Genomic DNA, 27,049 nt, shown 5'->3' on the forward strand with positions numbered 1-27,049 from the left:
GTAAGTATATGGTAAATATTACAGGATTGGTTAAATAGTAATACATATATGTTTAACTCACACAGTTAAGCCTTATATGGATCAGTTCCTATTTCTTCAAACACGGTAGTCAGCATAAAAAAATAAATTTTATTCCAATTTGGTCCACATGCATACAGTGATTACAATGATCACCAAAAATATAGTTAACAAATATGATACTAACTTATGTCTTCTGAATGATGAATTCTGAATAATGGATCGCTGGGGCTTTTTTGAGCATGTTAAATGTGTAGTAAACATTATAAAATCCAAATATTGTTCAATGTCATTTATAGATTCACTAAAAAGCATTTTGTCACCTATGTTATTTATTATATTTTAATAATATACTCAGTAAAAGAAAGTGTGTATGAGAGTAAGGCAAGAATAAAAGAGAGAAGGAGAAGAAGAAAGAGCAAGTAAAAGGGATGTCTATGCTTCAGGAAATTATGTATATATATTTATTTATTTTTATTATATATTATATAATATTATATTATATAATATATAAAATTATATACTATAATTTATATTATATATATAATTTTACACATGTTGACTGATACAAAAGTAACTAGATGATAGAACAAAGGATCAATGAATGCTAAAAGCATAATAAGTAGGTGTTATTAAATAGAGGACAGTGAGGGTAGAGTTTGTATATGATCACTCACAGTGATGAGAATAGAAAAAATAAATATAGGGCATAAAGTATTATGTGAACCTGAAAAGATGTAGGAAGTGTATTTCAGGAAAATGCTCGTACTTTTAAAAACAATGGAAAGGCTTCCACAGTTCTTTTTCACTTTTTTTCTTCCTTTTATTTTTGGATCACACACCTTTCTGATGGTGAGCCTGTTAGATATACCTTGCTTTGAGTACCATGAGAAACATTTTGGCTTTCATTAAATATTTGTTCCTTCAAATTTTTTCAAGAAAATATGCGTAATAACGTGATTTAAAATTAAATTCCAAGAAGAGCACAGGGATACTGCTGGTGACCAGAAAAACAATGTTATCTGAAGTAAGACCTAAGGGAAGTTCTGAAGGACAAATAGAAGACAAGGTTTATAGTTTCTATCAATGGTCTGTAGAATCAGAAATTCCCAAATATCCCAGGAAACAAAAGGGCAACAATTTAAAGTGCACTTTTAAGGCCACTTGAGACATCCTTTAAAAAGCATTAATTATAGCTTATATAGTGCAAGTGAGTCGTTGAGACAAATATAAATCAAGTACAATATTTTGAACTGATGACAAGGCATCTGTCATGAAACAAAGGACATAATTTATTGTCCTTTATTTACTAGTACAATACTGCTTTTTATTTTGTGGCACACACAACACACAACTATTAACCTGAAGATATTATTACTTTTAGTCCACACCATATGTATTTTTTTAATTGAGATACACTGATTCTAAATACGTCTTTAAAATATTGAACCTTAGGAGAAAGATGAAAATCACACTCCAAGAGATATACTGCTTACACATAATGATGAAAGTAAAATCAAATGTTCTTTTGTGTTACAGAGTACATTCAGTTCATTTACATTAATCAGTATGTTCATATGGAATTCCTTCTGTCGAATAAGACAATCAACTCATGAGATATAGTGCCAACATAATGTTTATCTCCTGCCATTGAAAGCAGCAGCTCCACTTCTAGATCAGGAGAAGACAGGAACTCCACAAGGAGAGCAACAGAACCAAAAAATCTGAGCACAGGGGTCTTTCCTGAGACTGCTATTCCAACCAAGGACTATGCATGGAGATAACCTAAGACCCCTGCACAGATGTAGCCCATGGCAGTTCAGTATCCAAGTGGGTTCCATTGTAATAGGAACAGGGACTGTCTCTGACAAGAACTGATTGGCCTGCTCTTTAAGGACCTCCCCCGGAGGGGGAAGCAGCATTACCAGGCCACAGAAGAAGACAACACAGCCACTCGTTATGAGACCTACTTGACTAGGATCAGAAGGAAGAAAAAAAGTCCTCCCCTATCAGTGGACTTGGGGAGGGGCATGCATGCAGAGGGTAGAGGAAGGGAGGGCTTGGGAAGGGAGGAAGGAGAGAACCACAGGGGGATACAAAGTGAATAAAGTGTCATTAATAAAGAAAAAAATAAACATAATAAAAAAGCAGCAGCTCATTATAAGAGGCACGGAAAAAATAAAATAATAAATTTAAGCATGCAGGATCTGTAGATATTTCTCAGCTAGGATGGATGGTCTGAGACTATTATATCACCAAGGTTAAAGGGCCATGATGAGAGCACACTACATAGGTGCAAAAGCCAACAAATAGTGTCTGGGATACAAAGAAAAGGGATATTCTAATAGATTCTGGAGAGCGGTATTCCAGGAAAGTTAGCACATAGAAGACAAGACAAACAGGCCCACACAAAAACCAATATGTAAAAAATTAGGTGCAGCAAAAAGTGAATGAGTGAACAAGCTAAAGAACTGATAAAGTGTAAGACCCAAGCCTAATTAATTGTGGAAGATGGCACAAAGAGAAGGCTGACTCAGAAAATATTAAAATTGGACTCTAAATCAAGAGAAGAGTCAGGATGTAGGAATATAGTTCAAGATTTGATACTTCTATTGGGATTTCTAATTTCGGCTCTTCAATAGAACATGAAGTATACATAGTAAGACCTGGTGTAAAATTATACCAACTAGAGATTTGCAAATGGCATGCAAGAAATAGAAAATTATTACCATGTCCCAAGACATAGAACTGTTTAATTACAACTGAAATTAATCCTTCTTTACTGGAAATGAGTATCCCAAGGCACCTCTCATTTAAATGTGATCGTTATAATGATTTCATTTGAACCTGAGTTAAGACAGAGCAAAACTGTTCAAAGCATAATGAATATTTTATACACTCTTTGTGCTATATTCTGTACCAAAATATATTCTTGAAATTAATATGTAAAATTGAAAGTGTGTTTTTCAAAGGTCAGAATTAACTGGAGTACACTATAGGTTAGAAACCTCAAATTAACTAAAGATCTAGGAATTCACGATGTGAAACACAGCAGGAACTTCTGCTTTTATTGTGGTAGCTGCCAGGCTTGAGATACTCAGAAGTATTTAACCACTTCCCAGTGGCATCTTGGCATTTTATATCGGGAAACACATTTAAAAAACAGATTATCAAGAATATTTGGAGGGCACTTCTTCCCTCCTTCTGCTACTTCTGTTCCGTTTCTGAGTGTGACCTGCATCTGCCTTATGCCATTGCACCTACTTCCCTATTTTGTTTGCCTGGGGAAAAGAGGCATGCAAAAGTAATAGTTTCCTAGGGAAAAGTTTATGAGAATTAAATCATATAATGCTAAAAGATAGCAAAGTACTTGGGTTAATGCAAAGCTCATTGCATTAGCTATAAAAGTAATCTATTTCTCCTTCATTTTATTTTATATTTCCTTTCAGGAGGGACATAATTGCTTTCATGAATTAGCAATGGAAACACTGTCTATTATCTCAAAGACTACATGTGAACATTGTGATAGATCATGAGGAAAAGTATATTTTTTACATGCCTTATCTGTTGCCATCATCATTCTCAGTGACTTGGTATATAGTTTTGCACATTAGTAAAAATTTGTCTCCACTTAAAATACTGAGAAAACTTTTTCTAATCAAACAAAATCATAAGCAGACTCAGCAACAGGAAGGTAAAACTTGTTCATATTTGGAAGGTCACAGAAGCATAACGAAAAGACATATGACAGCTGACTGTCAAACTACCTACTTTAACCATGGTAGAAGAGCTGATTTCTGTGTGGGAAATAATGAGTTTCTATAAAAACCTTATTAAGCCAGGGCTTATGGAGCTGTGCCACCCTGTGTGAAAAGCAAAGAACAGGAAAAGAGATTATATCACTTCAATCACTTGGAATTCTGGTCGAAGTAGGGAAACAAATCGCTAATTCATAAAATGCAACAGAATCTTTAGTTAGAAGAAATACACATCCCTGGGCAGAACAAGGTAATCCAGATGTAATAGTCCCAAAATACTTGTGCAACTGTTAACAATAAGAACTATTTTAAGCCAAAGCAAGCAAAATTATTCCTCTAAATTTCTTAAAGAGGCAACTCAGTAATAATAGAATGTGTTGCTGATACATGTTTTTCTTTGTTTAAAATGTTTTAAGCCTGGTAGAAAAACATCTATATTTCTTAAATATGAAATTAACTATGATAATCCACAGGGTGAAATTAGCATTGTCATTAATTATGGGGCTATAAATAAAAACTATGGGATAGTTTTTATTCTTGTTTTAGAATAACAAAATGTTTTTCACATTATTGTTTCAAATTTTTCTACATGAAAAATATATAAGCTGGTTGTTTAATTTCCATATCAAGAGATATAAAGCTATAGATTCTGAATCCATTCAAGATATATTCAATCCAAATAAAGGAAACCTCATACTCTGAGTTTGTGGATAGTGCTTTCATTTAGTGTTTTGAGGTGTATATGTGCTTCAAAGAGTGGTGAGGGCAAGGAGAAGAAATAAAAACCACTTTCAAGGTTAGAAAATGCAGATGAAGGTGAAGATTGACATGTCCAACTTTGCATGTTATGAAATTTAAGCTTGAAGAAGAAAAGTTAGCAAATGAGTGAAAAGATTCCTTTCCTTCCTATAATGAAGAAGGAGTCACTGGGGTCTGAGGAGACAGATCAGAGGTTAAGTTCAATTCTTAGCACCCAAGTGAAGTGTCATAACTGCAGTTCCATGGAATGTGAGGGCTACTTCCTGGCTTCTGTGTGTTGTATATACACATAGTACCCAGGTTTACATGATGATTAAATACCAATATGCATAGAATGAAAATAAATAAGTCTTTTAAATACATATTACTATAAAAGCAACATAAAACCAAGTAAACCAAACCTGATAGAGGAGAAAGTGAGGAACAGACTTGAATGCATTGGCACAGGGCATGGGTCTATGAACAGAATACAGATACCACAGACACTTTATTAATTGGGTAAATCAGACAAATAAAGGATAAGAAAAGGTTTGCATTAACTCCACATCTGATAGAGATTTAATATCCAAAATATATACAGAACTAAAGAAACTAGAGATTTAAAAAATCATTCAATTAAAAACTGAAGTACATTTCATGATTTCCTTATTTTTCATTGCTGAGTAATATTCCATTGTGTAGATGTACCACGATTTCTGCATCCATTCTTCATTTGAGGGGCATCTGGGTTGTTTCCAGCTTCTGGCTATTACAAATAAAGCTGCTACAAACATGGTTGAGCAAATGTCCTTTTTGTGTACTTGAGCCTCTTTTGGATATATGCCCAGGAGTGGTATGGCTGGATCTTGAGGAAGCGCTATTCCTAGTTGTCTGAGAAAGCGCCAGATTGATTTCCAGAGTGGTTGTACAAGTTTACATTCCCACCAGCAGTGGAGAAGGGTTCCCCTTTCTCCACAACCTCTCCAGCATGTGTTGTCACTTGAGTTTTTGATCATGGCCATTCTCATGGGTATAAGGTGAAATCTCAGGGTTGTTTTGATTTGCATTTCCCTAATGGCTAGTGAGGTTGAGCATTTCTTTAAGTGCTTCTCTGCCATTCGGTATTCCTCTACAGAGAATTCTCTGTTTAGCTCTGTTCCCCATTTTTTAAGTGGATTACTTGGTTTGCTGCTTTTAAGAGCTGGAGAGGACATAGTCTCCACAAGCAGAGCAACAGAACAAGAAAATTTGAACACAGGGAACTTCCCAGAGACTCATACTCCAACCAAGGACTATTCATGGAGATAACTCAGAACCCCTGCACAGATGTAGCCCAGGGCAGTTCAGAGTCCAATTGGGTTACATAGTAATGGGAAGAGGGACTGCCTCTGACATAATCTGATTGGCCTGCTCCCTCTGGGGGGGGAGCAGCCTTACCAGGCCATAGTAGAGGACAATACAGCCACTTTTGATGTGAACTGATAGACTAAGATCAGAAAGAAGAGGAGAACCTCCCCTATCAGTGGACTTGGGGAGTGGCATGCAAGCAGAGGGAGGAGGGAGGGTGAGATTGGGAGGGGAGGAGGGTGGGGCTTATGGGGGGATGCAGAATGAATAAAGTGTAATTGATGAAAAATTAAAAAAAAATGAATGGTTAAGTAACTGGAAAAAAAAACAGAAGTACAGATATAAACAGATAATTCTTCATAGAGGAATCTCTAATGGCCAAGAAACAATTAAAGAAGTGTTCAGCATCCTTAGCCATTAGAGAAATGCAAATCAAATCTATATTGAGATTCCATCTTACACCTGTCAGAATAACACAAGTGACAGCTCATGTTGGCAAGGATGTGGAACAAGGAGAAGACTCCTTCTTTGATGGTAAGAGTACCAATTTGTACAGCGATTATGAGAATCATTATGGTAGTCCCTCAGAAAGTTGGAAATTGATCTATGTCAAGACACAGCTCTCCCATTATTGGGCATAGACCCAAAGGAGGCTCCTTTGAACAAGGACACTTGCTCAACCATGTTCATACTCATAAAAGCCAGAAACTGGAAACAACCTAGATGACCCTCAACAACAGAATAGATAATAAAAGAATGGTAAGTTAACACAATTGGATATTACTGAGCTGTTAAAAAAATTACATCATGAAATTTGCTGACAACTTAATGAAGAAGAAATAAATCATCCTGAGCGAGGTAACCCAGACCCAGAAAAATATAGTATATATTCACTTATAAGGAAATATTAGCCATTAAGTAAGTGATAATCAAGCTATAATCTTTAGACCAAGAAAGGAGCAGGGTTTGGGGTGGTAGTAGAGTTTGGGGTTCCCCCAGGAGACAGAATGAGAATAGATTTTATGGCAGACTTGGGGCAGATGGGGATGAGGAGATCAGGTTATGGGAGTTGGGATTGAAGGAAAGAGTGTGGAGGGAGTAGCTGGAACTAGGCGATGGAGATTTGTGGAGGTGATGTAAAACTTTGTGTAGTAGAACGCCAGTGCAAAATATGCTAAGAAAATGGTAGCACAGAACTCATGGGAGAAGCCAACCAATATCTGATTTGATCTAGGGCCCATTCTACAAGAAGTAGCCCATACCTGACACTGTCTGGGTAACCAAGAACCAGAGACTAGATAGTACAGAGATCTAGGGTAAAACCAAATACTACTGGTACAAAAATATAATAATTCCCCCAAATTTTTATTTTTTTTATTTTTAATTTTAATTTTTAATTTTTTTTGCCCCCCTTCACCACAAGCTTTTCCATGGATACAGTGGCAGCAGGGGAGACCGAAAGGGAGGGGGCACACTCTACCTTCACTTTTGTAGAGAAAAACCTGTTAATAAGTTTGGGAAGGTGTGAAAAGACCCTGGCACATAACAACTAGAGCCAAGCATCACAACATTTTTTTATACGTGACAAAATGAGCTACATGTACATGTGAAATCAGGTGTGTACTCCATCTGCACACCTGTGAAAAGTAAATTTCATTGGCTTCAAAACTGACCATATCAATGCCAGGTTTATAATAGAGAAACCAGGAAAAGAAAGACTTCAAAGGTTCTAATCATCTGCTACCACCAACTTGGGGAATAAAATTTTAACCTGAATGGCTTATTTTGTAATATTCTGGATATTTATAGTTTCATTGTTGATATGAAGCTTTTAGGTAGAAATCCTTGTTTCAAAACTAATGTTCAATGTGAAAATGTTCTGTTTTGAATAATGAATTGGTAAAGCTGTAGAAACTTTAAAATATAAGTAAAATGACAAAAAAAAAAAAGACTCTTAGAAATAGAAGTGGCTTATCTAATTCTCAAGTAACATTCTTGAAATAAACAAAGATTTTACATTTACACTCACCCTAGTTAACACAGATGAACACATACACACAACACACACTCAGAGACATACCACACACATGTACAATACATAAACATATCACACTCTACACATGCACAGACAACACACATGCACACACACTCACCACACACACAGCATATCATTCACATACAGAGACAGAAAGCGGGACACATACACACTCACACTTATACACAGATAGAGACAGAGACACACAGAGAGAAAGAGAGATCCAAGGATGGATGCTAGTAAAAACTGTATTACTTTCAGTAACAGTTTGATGATTATAAACCAGGGAAGAGTCAAGCAGTGTTGATCGCAAGAAAGTTAAATACCACCAATACCACCATAGACATTATATGTTAGAGGGGAAACAAGCTTCAGCAGACAAAAAGTCACTATCACTATCAGTAATAATCAAATTTGAGAGACTAGTCAGGTGTATCTTGTTCCTGAGAGCAGGAAAAGTGTAGATTTTGTGTGTGTGTTGGTTTGTGATAAACTGTCAAAGCTTAAAATGTCAAACCCACTGTCTGTCTTTCTTCTTTTCTTTCCATGATTCAGTTGTTTCAAAGTGAAGACACTATCTTTCTAGATGTAATGATTTTATATTTTATGTGTGTTATTCTGCTTTTATAAAGTAAATATGCAATTTGCATGTTTATTATTATGTTTTAGAATCTAAGTAGAGCAAGAAAACATTTATTCAGAATGCTTTTTTTAAAATTATATTTACTTAGTTCTTATATTCTAATCACATTTTAAGTGTGAATTACCTGTCATTTCTAATGAATTTCTAGAAGTTGAAATAATACTTTTGAAATACTTTAATTATTTTCTTCTAGATTTATTTGCATAGTTGAAGTTATTAAAGACAGTATCTTCCATTTTATGAGACTCTTTACACTGCATTAGCAAATAAGTCTTGGCTTGATTAATAGAGTGAGGACTTTTGTTCCATCAGTAACACCTAAAGACAAATTGAATGCTCACTATGTAGCAGGCATGCAGTACTGTACATGAATTATGCTGTTTAATTCTCACATCTTTACAAGACTACTCATATAAGTTGACCTTTGAGACTATGACGCCATCTTACAAAGAAACTAGCATCCTTTTGTAAAGAACCAAAGCAAAACATGGGTAATGAATAGGACCCAGATAGATAGCTCCCAAAATCTATCTCAAACAGCAGGACATGCTTACTTCAGCCAAAATTCTCTTTATAAACACAGACTGTAAATGGATTCACTAATCCTATCAAACTCCAAGAAAACACACAGTACAGCAGCAAGTGCAAAGTTCAGTGTTTGTAATCCTTGTAGGAATTTACAATGTGAAGGAAAATAGTTTAGAATAAAGCCATTCATTATTCTATGGTCATGTTCGATGTTGAGAACTAAGGGTGGAGATCATATCTAGGGAGAGTGGGGTAGGGTAGTGGGAGCACAGAAGGCTTGCAGAGAAAAGAAAATGGTGGGTGGAGGCATATCTGTGACAAGCTAGAGTCCTAAGTCAGAATAGGCCTCTGGGAGGATATGAGGGATCTCTAGCTGAGAGTCCTAATAGCAGGGGCCATAGAGACTGAAGAAGATGCCCTGGAAGCAGCCAAGACTCCTAATGGAGAGAGGAGAACACCAAACCACCCAAAAAAGTTTGATCTAAAACTTACCTTGTCTACAAGACCTGCTGGGACAAAGATAGAACAGATAGAGAAGAGATCAAGAGAAGGTACAACCAATACCTCTTCCAACCAAAGACCCACCCCATGAAAGAAAGTCAATCCCTGACACTATTAATTATACTCTGCTATGCTTGTATACAGGAGCTTATCCTCACTGTCCTCCGGGAGGTTCTACTCAGCAATGGTTTGAAACAGATGCTGAGACTCACAGTCAAACATTAGGCAAGGCATAGGGAGCCTAGAGGAAAAGTGTGTGTGTGTCGGGGGGAATAAAAGGATCTGGAGTTGACAAGAGCTCCACAAAAAGACCAGCAGAGCCAACTAACCAGGGCCCAGAGGGGCCTATGGAGTCTGAAACATGAACCAGATACCATGCATGGACTGGGCCTAGGTCCTCTACATGAAATAAGAATAGTGTTTGGTTCTTGTAATTGATCTTACAAAGCAAGAACAGAAATCAGTACCTACCCAATAGTGTCAGGACGCAGGCCAGTATTGCTATCAGGGCTCCTGTGCTGAGGCCAGCAGGTAGAATGTAAGCCTCCGCATTGCAGGTCTGCGCTATGCCATCAGCATCACAGTCACAGACTCGGATGGTCAGTGTGTTGGTACTGCTCAGGGAAGGAGATCCACTGTCCACAATGAAAATTGGCAGGTAGTAAACCGACTGCTCCTGTCTGCGGAAGCCATTTCTCCTGGTGAATATTGAGGCTGTGTTGTCTAGGATGAACAAAAATGTATAACAAGACTTCTGATCAGCTTTATATTTACAAACTTGAAGTTATTCTTTTTGTTTGTTTCTTTTGTTTGAAACAGGGTTTCTCTGTGTAGCCTTTGGTTGTCCTGGACACTCTTTGTAGACTAGGCTGTCCTGGAAATCACAGAGATCAGCCTAACTGCCTCCCAGAATACTGACATTACAGGCTTGCATCACGATGCCCTGGAACGCACTCTTTCTACTTCTCTCCTTACTGGCAGAACAGTTGTGGCATACTCTTCTCTTTTAAAACCCTTCAATACATTTCTTTGGACAGAGAGATATATGTCTTTGTAATTCATCTTAAGGTATTCCTGATCCTCTAGAAATAGCCAAAAAAAAAACCTAGTTATAATGTAAAACTAAATGTTTCATTAAATGGAATTTTTATAAAGTATGTCTTTTATCCTTTTACATGTTTTGAAATTTTTGAAATTTCAAAACAAATATTTATAAAAAGATTGGTAAAGGTTGTAAGTTAACAGATAATGCTTTTCAGCATCATTTCAAATCCACATCTTATGTGTAAGGTTTCCAGATTAATAAAGTATTATAAGACACCATAGCATTTATTTAAAATGATATGTGGTCAAGTATCTGAACTAGGTCAAATGTTCTAAGAAATGAGCCAGGCCATTTCCTATGGTCGCATTATGGTTTACTGGCATAAGCTAAGCTACTTATGATTTCGTTAGGTGATATAATCTTGGGGGACCACCATCATAGGCGTGATCTATCAAAGATTTAAAAAAATAGGTAGGACATAGTTGGACACAGATATTCAAAAATGGAATTATTGAATCATTTTTACATATCAAATTATTATTCATGCTTTCTCAAGTAGCATACTCATAAATATTTTATTAATAACACATATCTTAATTTATTTTCAATCTTATCTAAAAATTACAGAATCTATAAACATTTGAAAAGTAATCAATATATTTGCATAAGTGAATTTTACACTACAGAAATAAATTCAGTTGCAGGTATCTTTTAATGTATTTTCTCCTAACTAACTAATATGAATTCACAGGATTCTTAGAGTTTATACTAACTAGTAAAAAAAAAAAAAGAAAAGAAAGTAAATCAGGGTCATACTCTCATTCAGTATGCAGATATACTTTTAATTTGATAATCCCTTCTACATAATTAAGAACTCACTTATTAAATATTAACATAAAAAATAAATAATACTTTAAAGAAAGCAAGCTGAGGTAATTTCTGTCTTAAGCAGCACAAAACAGCATGTTCATATTCAATAGTAGTAAAGAAAAAACTAACTGTAAGATTAGATTAGACACAACACAAATATTTAGTATCATTTTCTATTTATTATATTTTGATATATACAGATTTTGAAATGATCTTCAAAATGTTAATGTTTAAATGTTCAGTTTCAAACTATGAATTTTTAAATTGTATTAGCTGAATAATTAAGCATGGAATTGTTTAGGAATATCCTTTATGTCTCTGTACCCTTAATACACAAATAATATATTCATGGGTTTGCTTCTACATATGCTGATATTAACCATTTTTACGAGTTGATAGAAAAGATTCAGTAAGTTCTTTATTGATAGTCTAACACAAATGATATAAAAATCATAGACATATAGACACATATACACATACACAGAAGCAATCATTCACAAACACACCCACACAGATTCACACACACACACACACACACACACACACACACACATAAGCCCAAGCCAAAATGTTCAGCATGTGAAAAAAAATCCTGTGATCAAGAAAGCAGAATTCATGATACTCTTTATTTGCTTCCCTAATGTAGAAGACAACATGAATAATTTCTACCTGTTCTACTGATGCCCTTCAAGGTAGAGCCTGTGGAACTTTGGGCTTGCTATGTGTGACACAGTGACATTTCCAGCTGTGTGGCAGGATGGATGCTTCATGCATCCGGACATTTCCTTGTACATACTGTACAGCAATCTTGATGCTATTAGACTTTGGCACATGAGGGATATATTCACCATCTTCTTGTGAAGGTCATATATTCCCCTGTCTGTATCTGTGCTAGATAACTCCAAGAACTGAGAGTGAACCTTTGCAGCAATGATTAAGTCAGAGAGTTTGGGATTACCCACTGAGAGAATGCTCTTTCTTTTATATTACTAAAGGGACAACAGAGTGTTCTCATTACATAGAGAATGGGATCAGGAAAAAAATTATTACTTTCAGATTGAATTTTCCAAGCCAAGATCAGTGTTTTTGCACTAAAGTTGTATCCTCAGGCAAAAGACATCCTAAATTTCCTCCGAAAGTATATCTGTTCCCAGTAAGTCATTTGGACAGTTTATCTTAAAACTAAACCTGATTCTCATGAAAACCTTTATAAAATATGAATCAATTCTAATGCTTTCTGTAGAATGTCTTATAGTTATTAACATGTGTTAACAAAATAGTAATCTGCTTACAGGTACTTGTCAAGTATTCCTACAGTAACACTTAAGGCTTGGTAAGAATAGCTAACGTTAAAGCAAGGAAATTAAATAGGACATGAGAGATTATTTTTCATTATTTACCATTTTGTCTTTTCTTCATTAATTCAAAAGCATTTTATGAGAGATGGTATAATGACAATATGGAAAAAAACAAATGTGCATGTTAGTTTCAGTTAACAAGCAGAACATAGTAATTTAAATGCTGCCCATCAACTCCTCTGAAGATGAGGAAGTGGCTGCGTTCCCCCTTGTTTACTTAAACAGACCAAGGCATTTCCTTAGTTTCTGGTCAGGGTAGTGACCAATTTATACATGTAAAGAACTCTCAATGGAGTAAATGGCACACTGTGTTCAATCACGTAAAATATGTTTATGAGGACTGATGTCTGTTGTGTCATTATCCCCTAATTCCAAGTTATCCAAATCAATTTCTATTTTTTGAATGTATTATTATTATTAGATTTTATATGTATGTTTTCATAAAATGGAATAATCGATATTACTGTTGAGAATATTATGTGAATGTTGACTTAATTGTAAATGTATATAATTCAATTATTTTCTGAGTTCTCAAGTACTGTCAAAATAGCACAATCCTTATGAAGGGTCTTAGCTGGCCTACAGTGTATGATATCATTTGGATAAAGAGCATGACACATTTATAATGATGCAAATATCTAGGAGACAGCCAAGAGTTGAAGGCCTAACATTTTGCTTTTGGCTCTATGCCTAAAATGATTTAAATAGCACCTTCTCCTCCATGACAGCAAATCCAGGGATAAAAATTACCCAAGTTGCTCATTGCCTTTGCTTTTTAATTAATATCCTTCCCTTTCCTCCCCATAATAAGACTTCCTAAGGGAGAAACGGAGCTTGTTGAGGAGACAATGCTTGCAATGGGAAAACCAGCCTTACCTTTGTTATCTTTCAATGAAAAGTTGTGGTTATTTGTTGTATCTGTTGTTAAGCTGAAGTAAAACTGGTGTCCATTCGATGGCTCATCTTTATCTACAGCACTTATTTTTTGGATAACCTAGGTGGAGAGAATATAAGGAGAAAGCCATATTAGTGTAATCTGCTGAGATTTCTACAGCAGGACACAATTCTACACCTCATCATAAATGCCATCTTCCCCAACTTGTTCAGGGAATGGATCAGGTGTACTAATTTGAACTCAATCTGTATCAGGCTTTGGAAAACATATCATGTATTTTTCTTTCTTTCTTTTTTTCATTAAATTTTTATTTTTTACATTAATTATGGTTTATTTATTTGTATCCCAGCTGTAGTCCCCTCCCTCATTCCCTTTCAATCCCACCCTCATTCCCTCATCTCCTCCCTGCCCCTCTCTAAGTCCACTGCTAGGGGAGGTCCTCCTTCTCTTCTATCTGACCCTAGCTTATCAGGTCTCTTCAGGACTGGCGACAATGTCTTCCTCTGTGGCCTAGCAAGGCTGCTCCTCCCTTTTGGGTGGGTGTGTAGGGCGGGAGGCAGGTCAAAGAGGCAAACAAGTAACAGGATAGGAGCCTACCACAGAGGCCACTGAAAGACTCTACTAGCAGGGTATCAAAGCAGATGCTGAGACTCATAACCAAACCTTGGCCAGAGTGCAGGGAATCATAAGAAAGAAGGGGGAGTTAGTATGACCTGGATAGGACAGGAGCTCCACAAGGACGAAATATATTTGGGCACAGGGGTCTTTTCTGAGACTGTTTCTCCAACCAAAGACCATGAAAGGATATAACCTAAGAACCCCTGCCCAAATGTAACCCATGGCAGCTCAGTATCCAAGGTATCCCTAAAGATACTTATCCCTAACTAAGTATCCCTAGTTAGGGGAACAGGGACTGTATCTGTCATGTACTTTTCAAAGTACATGTTTGAATTCACTTTTCTGAACCTCAGAAACAAGCTACAATAATTGATTAGACATCCCAGTAAACATCACAAGACAGAAATATGGATGGACAAGCCAAAGCCACTTTGAACTGTATTTATCTCTCAGAAATTCAAGGTATTTAATCTCTGCTGTGTAAAGTAATGGGGGAAATAGTCCAATCAAGCTTAATGTGTTTCAGCCCTCCTTAAAGGAATGTAGGTCTTTAAACACATATCAGGGCTTTTTACAATGTTTACCTTCTCTTCCTAAGGAATTTCATCACCCAATTAAACAAGAATTTGAAAGTTCTTTTAATATTAGTTTGTGCTACACATCAAAGTGCTAATTTTGCTGAAACAAGCACTTTGTGAGTCTTTTTAAAACTGAAAGCTTTCAGAGGCACCACTGCGGGATGCTTTTTAAGGAAACTGCAAGCAAAACTGAAGTTGATTGGAAGCTTCTCACCTGCCCTGGCTGAGCATTTTCACAAACAGTGGTTTCATAGTCCATGGCAAACTCAGGCGCATTGTCATTAATATCCAGTATAGTGATAGCCACATAGCCTCTTCCCACCTGGGATGGATTCTCTGGTGGATAAGAAAATATTTCCTAATAAACTCTGATAAAATACTCATCACATTTTTACTGCTTTATTCAAGAAACACGAAAAACAAGCAAAAAATTAAAAGTTTTCCTTTTCTAAAATATAATCTTAAAAATAGTGGATTCGTAATACTATATGGTTTAAACAGAACCACAGATTATCTGATCTATATAAATGTATTAATTTATATATGTATATATTCAAACACACACTTATAGCCATATAAGTGCATATGTGAGGTAATTATATACGTGTTTCATGTGAAGATATTTATACATGCATTTAGGTACATGCATGTCTAATCTCTGATTTAAAAAACGTGCTGAATGAGAACAGTAAACTAAACAATTCATCTGAATGATGGCATAGCTCATATTTATGTCAGTATAAGCATATTTTTACACATGTATTTTCTTTGACTATATATTTCAGCAATATAGACATAGTTATGTTTTAGAGCTTGGTGACTTTGAACTTTCTAGGGTGTTTTCAATTTAGTCATAAAACTATTATATATTAAACTGACCTAATCTCATAAAAATCCATTCTCTATTCTCACCTTGCTCCATCCTAATGTCATTTTAAAGCTTTCAACTTACGGCTCTCCATGGCAAGGACTGTAATGTTATGAATGGCATTTGTCTCTCGATCCAATGATTTGGCCGTAGTAATAACTCCACTGTTGGCATCAATATTGAAATATCTCTCCAAGTCTGTGTTTCTGTCAATTGAATATCTAGTTGAAAATTTAAAGAAAATGTTTCATATTCATTAGAATCTTATTTTTCAATTGATTTCTTAGATGATCACCAAATCCTGTTAACTAGTAGCAATAATATACGTAATGTTTAAAACTCCTGCTGTGTAGCTGTAGGCCCATAGCCCATCTGTCTCTTTATTTGTTGAATTTTGGAATAAACATGATAAAATACATTAATCACTTCAGCATGGCTTTGGATATTCCATTACACCTTCACAAGCATTGCTATTATTATTTATAGCTGATATTAGGAATAATACTGGATACAGATCCCTGTAAAATTAAACATATCTAGGTACTTTTTCATTTTATGGGTCTATCACCCTTTTTTTTTTTAATGACATCAACCAAATATTAACAGCTCTTTTCAATGGAATCATCACTCAGAAGTCTTAACTGACTTTCCAAAGACTTAAAAGGAAGTTGAATACCTAAAAGTGAGTGCTGTTTTAGGCTATAAAAAAATCCATCCTTGGGATACTTACAATACAAATTTCAGTGAACAATCTAGTTACATTTGTAGTTTCAGTCCATTTTAATATTCCATCACTAAAATCACCATCACAAAATAAATTACCATCTTTAATTCCCTTGTAGTCTTCATAACTGAATTAGACAGTAGTTCTTTTTTATTAAAACAAATAATTCTGAACAAAACCTAAAGGTCAAATAAAAACTTAATAAGTACATACATTTTAGGCATGACCAGTGATGGCTCACTCAACTACATATATGAAAATTTTTCACAGATATTGGCATCTATTTTTTTATAATTTTTTATAACCTTGCAGAGAGTTTTATCACAATCTGTTCCTCTGTCTCAACTCAATCATTAATTAGTATAAACAATCTCTTAGTTTTCCAGCCAGTGAAAACGCAACCCAATAGTGTACTTCTGTCCTCTATCCACCATCAGTAATTTTCATTCAAGGTGAACACAATATACTAATGCTGTCAGTATATTTCCGAGTCAATTTACTATCTTCATTGTCCCAGTTCTTTCTTACTAATCACATCCCTCATTTCTTTTACTCCTGTGGAAAGGCAAGTGCATGTGACACCTATGAATTAAAACACAGGTAATACTTTATCATATTTTTTTATCCTAGTAGAATTCTTTTTATTTAATTTTTATTTTTTTTCTTCACAATTTATTCATTATATATCCTGATTGAAACCCCCTCCCTCAACTCCCCTGGTCCTGCCGTCCCTCCCTCTCTCCCTCATCCCCTTCCCCTAGTCCACTGTAGAATTTTTTTTCTTTATCATATTTTATATTTCTGAGATAGGAATTTGGAAGGATAATCATGTTGCAGGCTTTCAGCTAGTAATTTCCTATGGGACTGTAGACCAATATTGGCTGGATATACGGTCAATTGACCTGGCGTGTTTGGAGATCTATTTCCAAAGTGTCTTGTTTCCATGGATGAACAGCTTGTGAATGATATGACTGGCATATTGGTGGTTTACATGATTTATCTTCATGGGTGTTCTCATAGAAAAAAAAGTATGATTTCCAGAGCTAGTTTAAAGAAATTCAGCCTGCAGTAATTGTTAAAGAAAAAGAAGAGAAATCTTTTTTTAAAAAAGATTTATTACAATTTATTCAGTTTGTATCACAGCAGCAGCCCCCTCCCAAATCTCCTCTGAGTCCTACCCTCCCTCCCTCATCTCTCCCTATGCTCCTCCCCTAGTCCACTGATAGCAGAGGTCCTCCTCCCCTTCTATCTGACCCTAGCCTATCAATTCTCATCAGGATTGGCTGAATTGCCTTCCTCTGTTGCCTGGCATGGCTGTACACCCCAGAGGGAGGTGATCAAAGAGCCAGCCACTAAGTTCATGTCAGAGACAGCCCCTGTTCCCATTACTAGGGTACCCACTTGGAGACTGAGCTTCTATGGACTACATATGTGCAGGGATTCTAGGTTATCTCCATGTTTGGTCCTTGGTTGTAGTATCCAGTCTCAGAAAAGACTTCTGGGCCCAGAGTTTTTGGTTCTGTCACTCACCTTGTGGAGCTCCTGTCCTCTCCAGGACATTTTATCTTCCCCTTCTTTCATGAGATTCCCTGCACTCTGCCTAAAGTTTGGCTGTGAGTCTCATCAACTGGTTTGATACCCTCCAGGGTAGAGTCTTTCAGAGGCCCTCTGTGGTAGGCTCCTGTCCTGTTCCCTGTTTTCTCCATCTTCTGATGTCCATTCCATTTGCCTTTCTGGGTGACGATTTATCATATTACTCAGGGTCCTCCTTCTTGCTTAGCTCTTTATGTGTACAGATTTTAGTATGTTTATCTATATTATCTGTCTAATATCCACTTATAAATGAGAATATACCATGTGTGTCTTTCTGCTTCTGGGATACCTCACTCAGGATGATTTTTTTCTAGATCCCACCATTGGCCCACACAATTCATGATTTCCTTGGTTTTAATTTCTGAGTAGTATTCCTTTGTGTAAATGTACCAAAATTTCTGTATCCATTCCTCAGTTGAGGGACATTTGGGTTGTTTCCAGGTTGTGGCTATTACACATAAAGCTACAAACATGGTTGAGCAAATGTCCTTGTTTTGTACTTGAGCATATTTTGAATATATGCCTAGGAGTGGTGTAGCTGAATCTTGAGGAAACACTATTCCTAATTGTCTGAGAAAGTGCCAGATTGATTTCCAAAGTGGTTGTAAAAGTTTACATTCCTGCCAGCAATGGGGTAGGGTTTCCCTTTCTTCCACCTCCTCTCCAGCATGTGTTGTCATTATATTTATTATTCTGCACAAAACTAAAGTCCAAGTGGGTCAAAGACCTCAACATAAATCTAGACACACTAAATCTGTTAGAAGAAACAGTGGGGAAGAGCCTTGACCTCATTAGCACAGGAGACAACTTCCTGAACAGAACACTAACAGCCAGGCTCTAAGGTTAACAATCAATAAATCGGACTTCATGGAACTGAAAAGCAAAGGACACTGTCATCAGAACAAAACGACAGACTACAGACTGAGAAAGGCTCTTTACCAACACTATATCTGACAGGGGGCTAATATACAGAATATATAAAGAACTCAAGAAGTTAAAAACCAAAAAAATTGAAGTAATCCAATAAAAAAAATGGGGTACAGAGCCAGAGAGTTCTCTGTAGGCGAATATCAAATGGCAGAGAAACACTTCAAGAAATATTCAACATCCTTAGTCAACAGGGAAATGCAAATCAAAATGACCTTGAGATTTCACCTTACACCCAACAGAATGGCCAAGATAAAAAATTCAAGTGACAATATTTGATTAGCTTCTTTAGGTGTGCAGACATTAGTATGTTTTTTCTATATTATATGTCTAACATCCACTTATATGTGAATATAAACCATGTGTGTCTTTCTGCATCGGGATTACCTCAATCAGGATAATCTTTTCTAGTTCCATCCATTTTTCTGTAAATTTCATGATTTCCTTGTTTTTTAATTGCTGTGTAGTATTCCATTGTGTAAATGTGCTATAGTTTCTGTGTCTATTCCTCCACTAGGGACATCTGGGTTTTTTCCAGATTCTGGTTATTATGAATAAAGCTGCTAGATGGCTCAGCCTTTAGAGACTTGGCTCACAATCATAAATATAAGAGGAGAAATCTTCTACAGATAATTCAAACAAGTGAAAAGATACCCTTAAGATGACACTCCACCCAGGGAAAACTCCAGTTGTTAGGTATGTAAATTCCTTTGAAAAGATGGATTTGAGAATTCTGTTGAAAGGGTTTGAATCATTCTCAGGGAAGTGTATGCTACCATGTTCAGTTGTGGATGGTGAAAAAGTCCTCTAGGAGATAGAAGTAACTGGAACAAGTCTTCAGCCAGATCCTCAGCAAAAGAAACCAAGTAGATCAGAATTAGAGAAAAGGTCCAAGCATCACAGGGGGTAGAACTGCAAGACAGAGCTACTTAAGCCTGTTATAACCCAGATGATACCATCAGTCCTAGATACAAGACATTGAGTTTTCTGAAATTAGTCTTTGCCTTTCGGTGTTCATGTATCCCAATTTTCTTTGCCTTTTTTTTCCTATGCCTAATTCTCCCCTTTTGAATTGAAAGATTCACCCTGTAACATGGCACAATGTAGGGAGAAAAGAGTTAAACACCAAAAGCTCAGGCTTTAAGATCAGCAATTAATAACTAGACCTCATGAAACACTTCTGTAAAGCAAAGGACACTGTCAACAGAACAAAACAACAGCCTTCAGACTGGGAAAAAAATCTTTACCAGCTCTACATCTGACATAGGATTCATATTGAAAATATATAAAGAACTCAAGAACTTAAACACCAACAAACCAAATAATACAATTTAAAAATGGGGTAGAGATCTAAACAGAAAATTATCAACAAAGCAGAGAAACACTTAAAGAAATGCTCAACATCCTTAGTTATCAGGAAAATGCAAATCAAAACGACTCTGAGATTCAACCTCACATCAATCAGAATAGCTAAAATCAAAAATGCAAGTGATGGAACATGCTGGCTAGGATGTAGAGCAAGGAGAATACTCCTCCACTGCTGGTAGGCATACAAACTTGTATAGGCACTTGGGAAATCAATCTGGAACTTTCTCAGACACTTCGGAATAGCTCTACTTCAGGATCCAGCTGTATCACTCCTGGGGATATACCCTAAAGATGAACCACTATACAACAAGGAAATTTGCTTAACCATGTTCACAGAAGCCTTATTTGTAAGAGCCAGAATCTGAAACAAAATACATGTGCCTCCACCAAAGAATGGATACATAAATTGTGGTACATAACGGGAATACTTTTAAATGTATTAAATGCAGCTATTAAAAACAAGGACATCATGAAATTTGAAGGCAAGTGTATGAAAATAGAGAAGATAATGCTGAGGTAGTTAACCCAGACCCAGAAAGATACACATGGTATATGTACCCACTTACAAGTGGATATTAGCTATGTAATACAGGATAACCATGCCAAAATCCACAGACCTAAAAAAAGCTAAATAACAAGAAGGTCCCTAGGGAGGATGCTTAATTCTTATTCAGAAGGGCAAAAAGAATACACACCTGAAATTGTTGAAGAGAGGGAACAGGACTGGAGCTTTCCACAGGTTTCCTCTGAAAGATTCCACCCAGCAGGTTATCAAAGCAGATGCTCCCAATTTGACTAACAGCCAAAGTTTGTGAGGACCTGGAGGGAACAGGAACTCCACAAGGAGACCAACAGAACCAACCAATTTGGGCCCAGGGGAGCTTGCAGAGATTGGAACACCAACTAAGGACCATGCATGGAGAGGACCTAGATCCCCTGCTCAGATGTAGCCAATAGGCAACTCAGTTTCCATGTGGCTTCCCTAGTAAGGGTAGAAGGTGCTATCGCTGATTTGGATTCTGTTGCCTGCCCTTTGATCAATTTCCCCCTATCAAGACAGCTTTGTCAGGCCACAGAGAAAGAGGATGCAGACAGTCCTGAGAATGAGATTTGATATGCTGGGTTTGGATGTCAGAGGAGAAGGGCTTACCCATTCTGAGGACAAGCGGAGGTGAATAGGGAGAAAAGAGGCAGGAAGGCTGAGATGGGAGTAAATGAGGGAGAGGACTGCAATCAGGTTATAAAGTTATTATTTAATAACTAATAATTTTTAAAAGAATACAACTTAATTTTACACAATATTTTTATCACAATATAATTACTTCATTCCTCTACTTCAATTTCTTCCCTCTATCTCCTCCCATGTTCTTCCCCTTGCTCAGTTATGAGTTGTAAGTCTCAGAGAAAACACTAAACTTTGCAATTTTGAAAAATATTAGTATTGTGCGAGTAACTCATATAGATGAACTATATTTATTCTGATTTGAGTGACTCTTACAGATGAACTATGACCATTTTGCAATATGAGATGGTCACAAATATGAAGAGCAAGGCTGAAATATGGCTAAGCGTAGTAAGATTTGGTTCGAGTAATGGATAATCTTCATTGTCAACTTGGCTGAGTTTGATGTCAACTAGGAAAGACTCCTCATGGTTTGCATGTTAATGTGTTTCATTCCTGCGGTTTACTTGGGGGACAGATGATACACCCTGACTGTGGATAGCAAAGTAATATCTCAGTATTATCTCTGACTGAATAGAGAAAGACATAGGAGTATCAACACCCTTCCCTGCTTCCTGACTGTGGCTCCTTTATGACTTTCGGCCTCATTTTCACAGTGCCGTGCCTTCCATGATACAATAGACTATTTCCTTAAACCACGAGACAAAGAAAATTTTAAGCTTATTTTGTCTTGCATTTTGTCACAGGAGCCATAAAAGTAACAAATGCAATATGCTTTCCTAATTATCTTGCTATGCCTTGGAAAGTCTATGATCTGCTATAATTTTGTTTGGCTGTGATAAGGAAGAATAATCAAGAAAACTTATAAAGATTTTTATGGGGGCTTGTAATTTCAGATACTTAAAGTTCATAATACAAGAGATGAGATAGCAAGTGACAGGGGTCTAAAAATCTCAAATCCCACTACCAGTGACACACTCAATCCAACTACTTCTTACTTCATACTTCTGCCCAAACAGTTTCAACAAGTGGAAACCCAGCGGGGTCCAATTTCATGCAAACAACCACAACTATCTTGTTTCATTATGCTTCCTGCAGTACAGAGAAAAATAACTTGACCATGCATTTATGGATCATTTTCTACAATATTCTGTGTCATTTATGTGTGTCTAACTTCACTGGGCTCACAGTCTAGCACTTTAATTATTACAGCTCTAATTACTGAAATTTGACTTGGAAGTCAGTTGACTTCCAAACATTTATTCATCCTTTTCATAATTACTTAGAAATTAGAATTATGCAATTATACAAATTTTCTGTTAATCTTATCCACTTCTATAAGTAATGCCCAGTGGGGATTTCATTAAAGCACTGAATTAACTTATAAATAACTGACAATTTACTTCTTACTGTATTTAGCCATTTGAATGATGAATATTAGTTTTATAATTGGCAAGATTTCTGTGATATTTTCTATTAGTGATTAGTCTTTCCATACATCTATCAATTCTACGTAGATTCGGCTAGACATAAATATGTATTTATGCTTTAGAATCATTGTAAATTTCATGTTTCTTTCTGTCTTCAGTTGTTCCAAAAAATCTGAATGTAAATATTTGGCCATAGAGTCAGTATTATTGATCATAATTAAATTGTTTACTAGGGATTTCCTATGTTACTATAGTAATTGCTTATCAGTATCAGCAGCCATGCTTTTTCCTCTCTGGTGTATATGGGCTTTCTTTCTTTTTCATCCTCACTGAGCTAGCAAATATGTGTCAAATGATAAATAAATGTGTCAAATAAAAATTTAACATATTTATTTTCATTTTAATTAAAATATAATTACACCTTTTCTTTTCCTTCCCTCTCTCCAACTCCTTTTCCTGCCAATCTCAAGCTTCTTTGATTATCACTATTAGACACACACATACACATACTGATAGGAGCAAATATTAAATCCGATGTGCTTAGTCAATATTGTTGTTTGTATGTATATGGTTTTAAGGCTCAAGACCTGAACAATGACAATAACAGTGGACATGCTATTGCTGAAGGGGTAAAGTCTCATGAAATTTCTTTCTAGGCAAAGAACTACAGTCAACTGATGAGTGATGAGGGAGAGAGAATTAGTTGCTCCCAGGGACAAGCACTATTTCCTTTTCTATTGTTTTTCTTTATCTTTTATTGTAGACACAGGTTTTAGGACAAGCTGGACCAGGTTTCAGTTTGAATTCTTGTTGGGTTGAGATTTTGGTCAATCCTACTGCCTCTTTTTGGATTCTATTTATAAGCCACAATACCCAGCTTTTTTTATTTTTTGAATTATAAGCAGAAGTGTTAATTTATTTACCATCTATAGTAAGACTAGCTATAACTTATATGTTTCATATTTGGATGAAAACATTTTACTTTTAGTTTCCTTGGACTTCTTTAGAATCAGAAGTAAATAACAGATTTCCTTTAATAGTTTCATCAGGAGTTGATATGATTTTTTCTTTTTTCTCCTTATAGAAAATGTTCTGTATTGACAAACTTTTATTTTTGAGACAGATTTCTTTATGTAGCCTTGGATGACCTTGATCTCACTTTGTAGTCCACGTTGGTCTTGAACTCACAGAGATCCACCCTCCTCTGCTTCCCCAAGTGCTGGATTTACAGGTGTGAGTCACCTTGCCTGGCTTGAAGAGCTTTAAAGTATAAATGCAACATTATTTTTTTTTTTTGAGAGAAACTTCATGATAACATGGTGAAATATTGTTTACATATTGTCTGATAGAATTTTTCTATTATTTATTTGAAATTATTTTCATGACGATTTTCTTTTGAAGTATTTACCTTCATTACACATCAGTATAATGCTAAATTATATGATCTGTATCTTCTCCTTTGTTCTTATGCCAGCGTTGACTAAGAGCTCTTCTTAGTATTCAAATAAGAATCTCGGATTTCATTGATTTCTATGTTTCACGAATGGTCAAATGTATTGATTTGTTGATCTTTTACCTTCATCACCATATTTACATAGCATGTTTTGATATTTTTTCAATAGCATATTTTTTAATTTTTTATTAACTACACTTTATTCACTTTGATTTTTAAAGAAATATTTTTATACCATGTGTGTCTTTCTGCTTCTGGGTTACCTCACTCAGGATGATCTTTTCTATAACACACCATTAACCTGCAAATTTCATGATTTTCTTGTTTTTAATTGCACATGGTATATACTGACTTATAAGTAGTTATTAGACAGATAATATAGGATATTTATACTAAAATCTGTACACATAAAGAGCTTATCAAGAAGGAGGACCCTTAGGAAGATGTTCAGTCTTCATTAAGAAAGGCAAATGGGATGGACATCAGAAGATGGAGCAAACAGGGAATAGGACAGGGCATCTGAAAGACTCTACCCAGCAGGGTATCAAAACATATGCTGAGACTCATTGCCAAACTTTGGGCAGAGTGCAGGGAATCATATGAAACAAGGGGGAGATAGACAGTCCTGGAGGGGACAAGAGCTCCACAAGGGGAGCAACAGAACCAAAAAAAATCTGGGCCCAGAGGTCTTTTCTGAGACTGATACTCCAACCAAGGACCATGCATGGAGATAACCTAAAACCCCTGCACAGATGTAGCCCATGGTAGCTCAGTACTCAGGAGGGTTCCTTACTATGTGAACAGGGATTGTCTCTGTTATGAACTCAGGAGCTGGCACTTTGATCATCTCCTCTGAGGGCAAGTAGCCTTACCAGGCCACATAGGAAGACAATGCAGCCATTGTCTGCAGGTCTCCTGATAACACCTGATAGAATAGGACTAGATGGAAGGGAAGGAGGACCTCCCCTATCATTGGACTTGGAGAAAGGCATAGAAGAAGAAAAGGGAGGGAAGGTGGGTTTGGGAAGAGTTGGGGAGAGGGCTACAGCTGAGATATAAAATGAATAAACTGTAATTAATAAAAATAAAATTAAATTAAAAAAAGAAATACTTTTTAGGTCAGGCATTGTGGTTTACACCTGCATTCTCAACACTCAAGAAGGCAGAGGAAGGTGGATCTCTGTGAGTTTGAGGCCAGCCTGGTCTGGACAGCCAAATTCAAGACAGCCAAGGCTACAGAGAGAAACCCTGTCTTGAAAGGCAACCAAAAATAAAAAAATAAAAAAAGAAAGAAAGAGAAATATTATTAGAATACTTAATCCATAACAGGTTATTTTGCAGAAAACAAATAATGGTCCATGTTACATGGATTGCAAGTTTGGAGATCCTATGAATAATGATCCTCATTCAAACCCACCACTCTTTGCTTTCTACAAAATTCTATATCTGCTTTTTACCCAAATTTACAGCTGCATTCTGTGTGACAGAGCTGCACTTCTCAGCAATAGGACTGTTTATGTATATGTATCCTTATTCTTCATGTATGAACATATAGATACGTTAAGACATAGAAACGTATATAGACATAGTGTAAATAATATACACTTTATGTGTACCTCACTAAACAGCAACAGAACAACTAATATCAGTTCTGTTAAGATGATGATGGCAACACTCATGCAATCAAATAAAACCAATATTATTGATTTTAGATATTCATTTCTTAACCAGATGGTCTAATTAATATGATGATGTCAGTACATTCTTAAAATTTTGCATGCCTATGAGGATGTGATGTGTTTGGGTCTACCTGTACATGTGCATGTATGTGCGTGGGTGATACGGGTTGACACAGGACATCTTCCTTAATCATTCTCCACTTTTCTTACTGAAGCAGGCCTCTAGCTGGCGCTGGTCTGAACTTGAGGTTCACCCGTTCCTCTCATCTAGCTAAATGGTTATTATGGAAGTCCGTAATCTCTTCCGCAAACATTTTGATTACAAGTAAACAATTGTAACCGCTCAGGTTTTTCTCTTTCGGTGTCGGTGCTGAGAATCTGAACTTCAGTCTTCCTTCTTTCATGGGAAGCATTTTATCACTCAGCCAATTGTACAATCATATGAGATATTTTTGATAAAGTAGTTTTCTAAATGTTTTGGGCAAATGACACCGCGTATAGTGACAGGTTTTGTGAAAACATTTTTCTTCAAATTTATTGTGAACTTTTGCTTTTAAATGAAAAAAGTAGAATAGCTACAGAGTTGACATAGATTAATTTCATTCCTCATTGGGGTAAAGCCAATGGCTAAATATTTGCCTCTATTCTCAATAGACTCACATATTCCAGAATTAGATTAAAGGTAATGGAAGTTGAGAGTTCATTTACTATGCTGCTTTCTGTTATTAGTCATCTCATCATTAAGAATTGAACATAACCAAGGATTAAGAAATAACTTCTTAAGTCCTGAGTGAGGTATCCCAGAAGCAAAAAGACACACATGGTATACACTCACTTATAAGTGGATAGTAGACCAATAATTTAGTAAAATCATACTAAAATCTCTATACCT

The 27,049-nt window shown here is 36.1% G+C and overlaps 1 protein-coding gene across 5 annotated transcripts in view; it reads right to left on the reverse strand.

Moving 5' to 3' along the window:
• The window catches only part of Cdh7 (cadherin 7), a 156,661-nt gene that overhangs the window by 18,310 nt on the left and 111,302 nt on the right, over positions 1-27,049 (reverse strand). For 4 of the 5 annotated variants that reach the window (XM_060372226.1, XM_060372224.1, XM_060372225.1 and 1 more), the window contains 4 exons: positions 15,885-16,021; positions 15,147-15,268; positions 13,718-13,835; positions 10,040-10,291 (listed from right to left, as the gene is read on the reverse strand). In XM_060372226.1, coding sequence (XP_060228209.1) covers positions 10,040-10,291; positions 13,718-13,835; positions 15,147-15,268; positions 15,885-16,021 — 629 coding nt within the window. Of the gene's footprint in view, positions 1-10,028; positions 10,292-13,717; positions 13,836-15,146; positions 15,269-15,884; positions 16,022-27,049 lie in introns of those variants that run through there. The other variant, XM_060372228.1, reaches the window with a different exon arrangement.

The sequence above is a fragment of the Meriones unguiculatus genome, chromosome 18, assembly GCF_030254825.1.
Source record: "Meriones unguiculatus strain TT.TT164.6M chromosome 18, Bangor_MerUng_6.1, whole genome shotgun sequence".
Lineage (NCBI taxonomy): Eukaryota > Metazoa > Chordata > Mammalia > Rodentia > Muridae > Meriones > Meriones unguiculatus.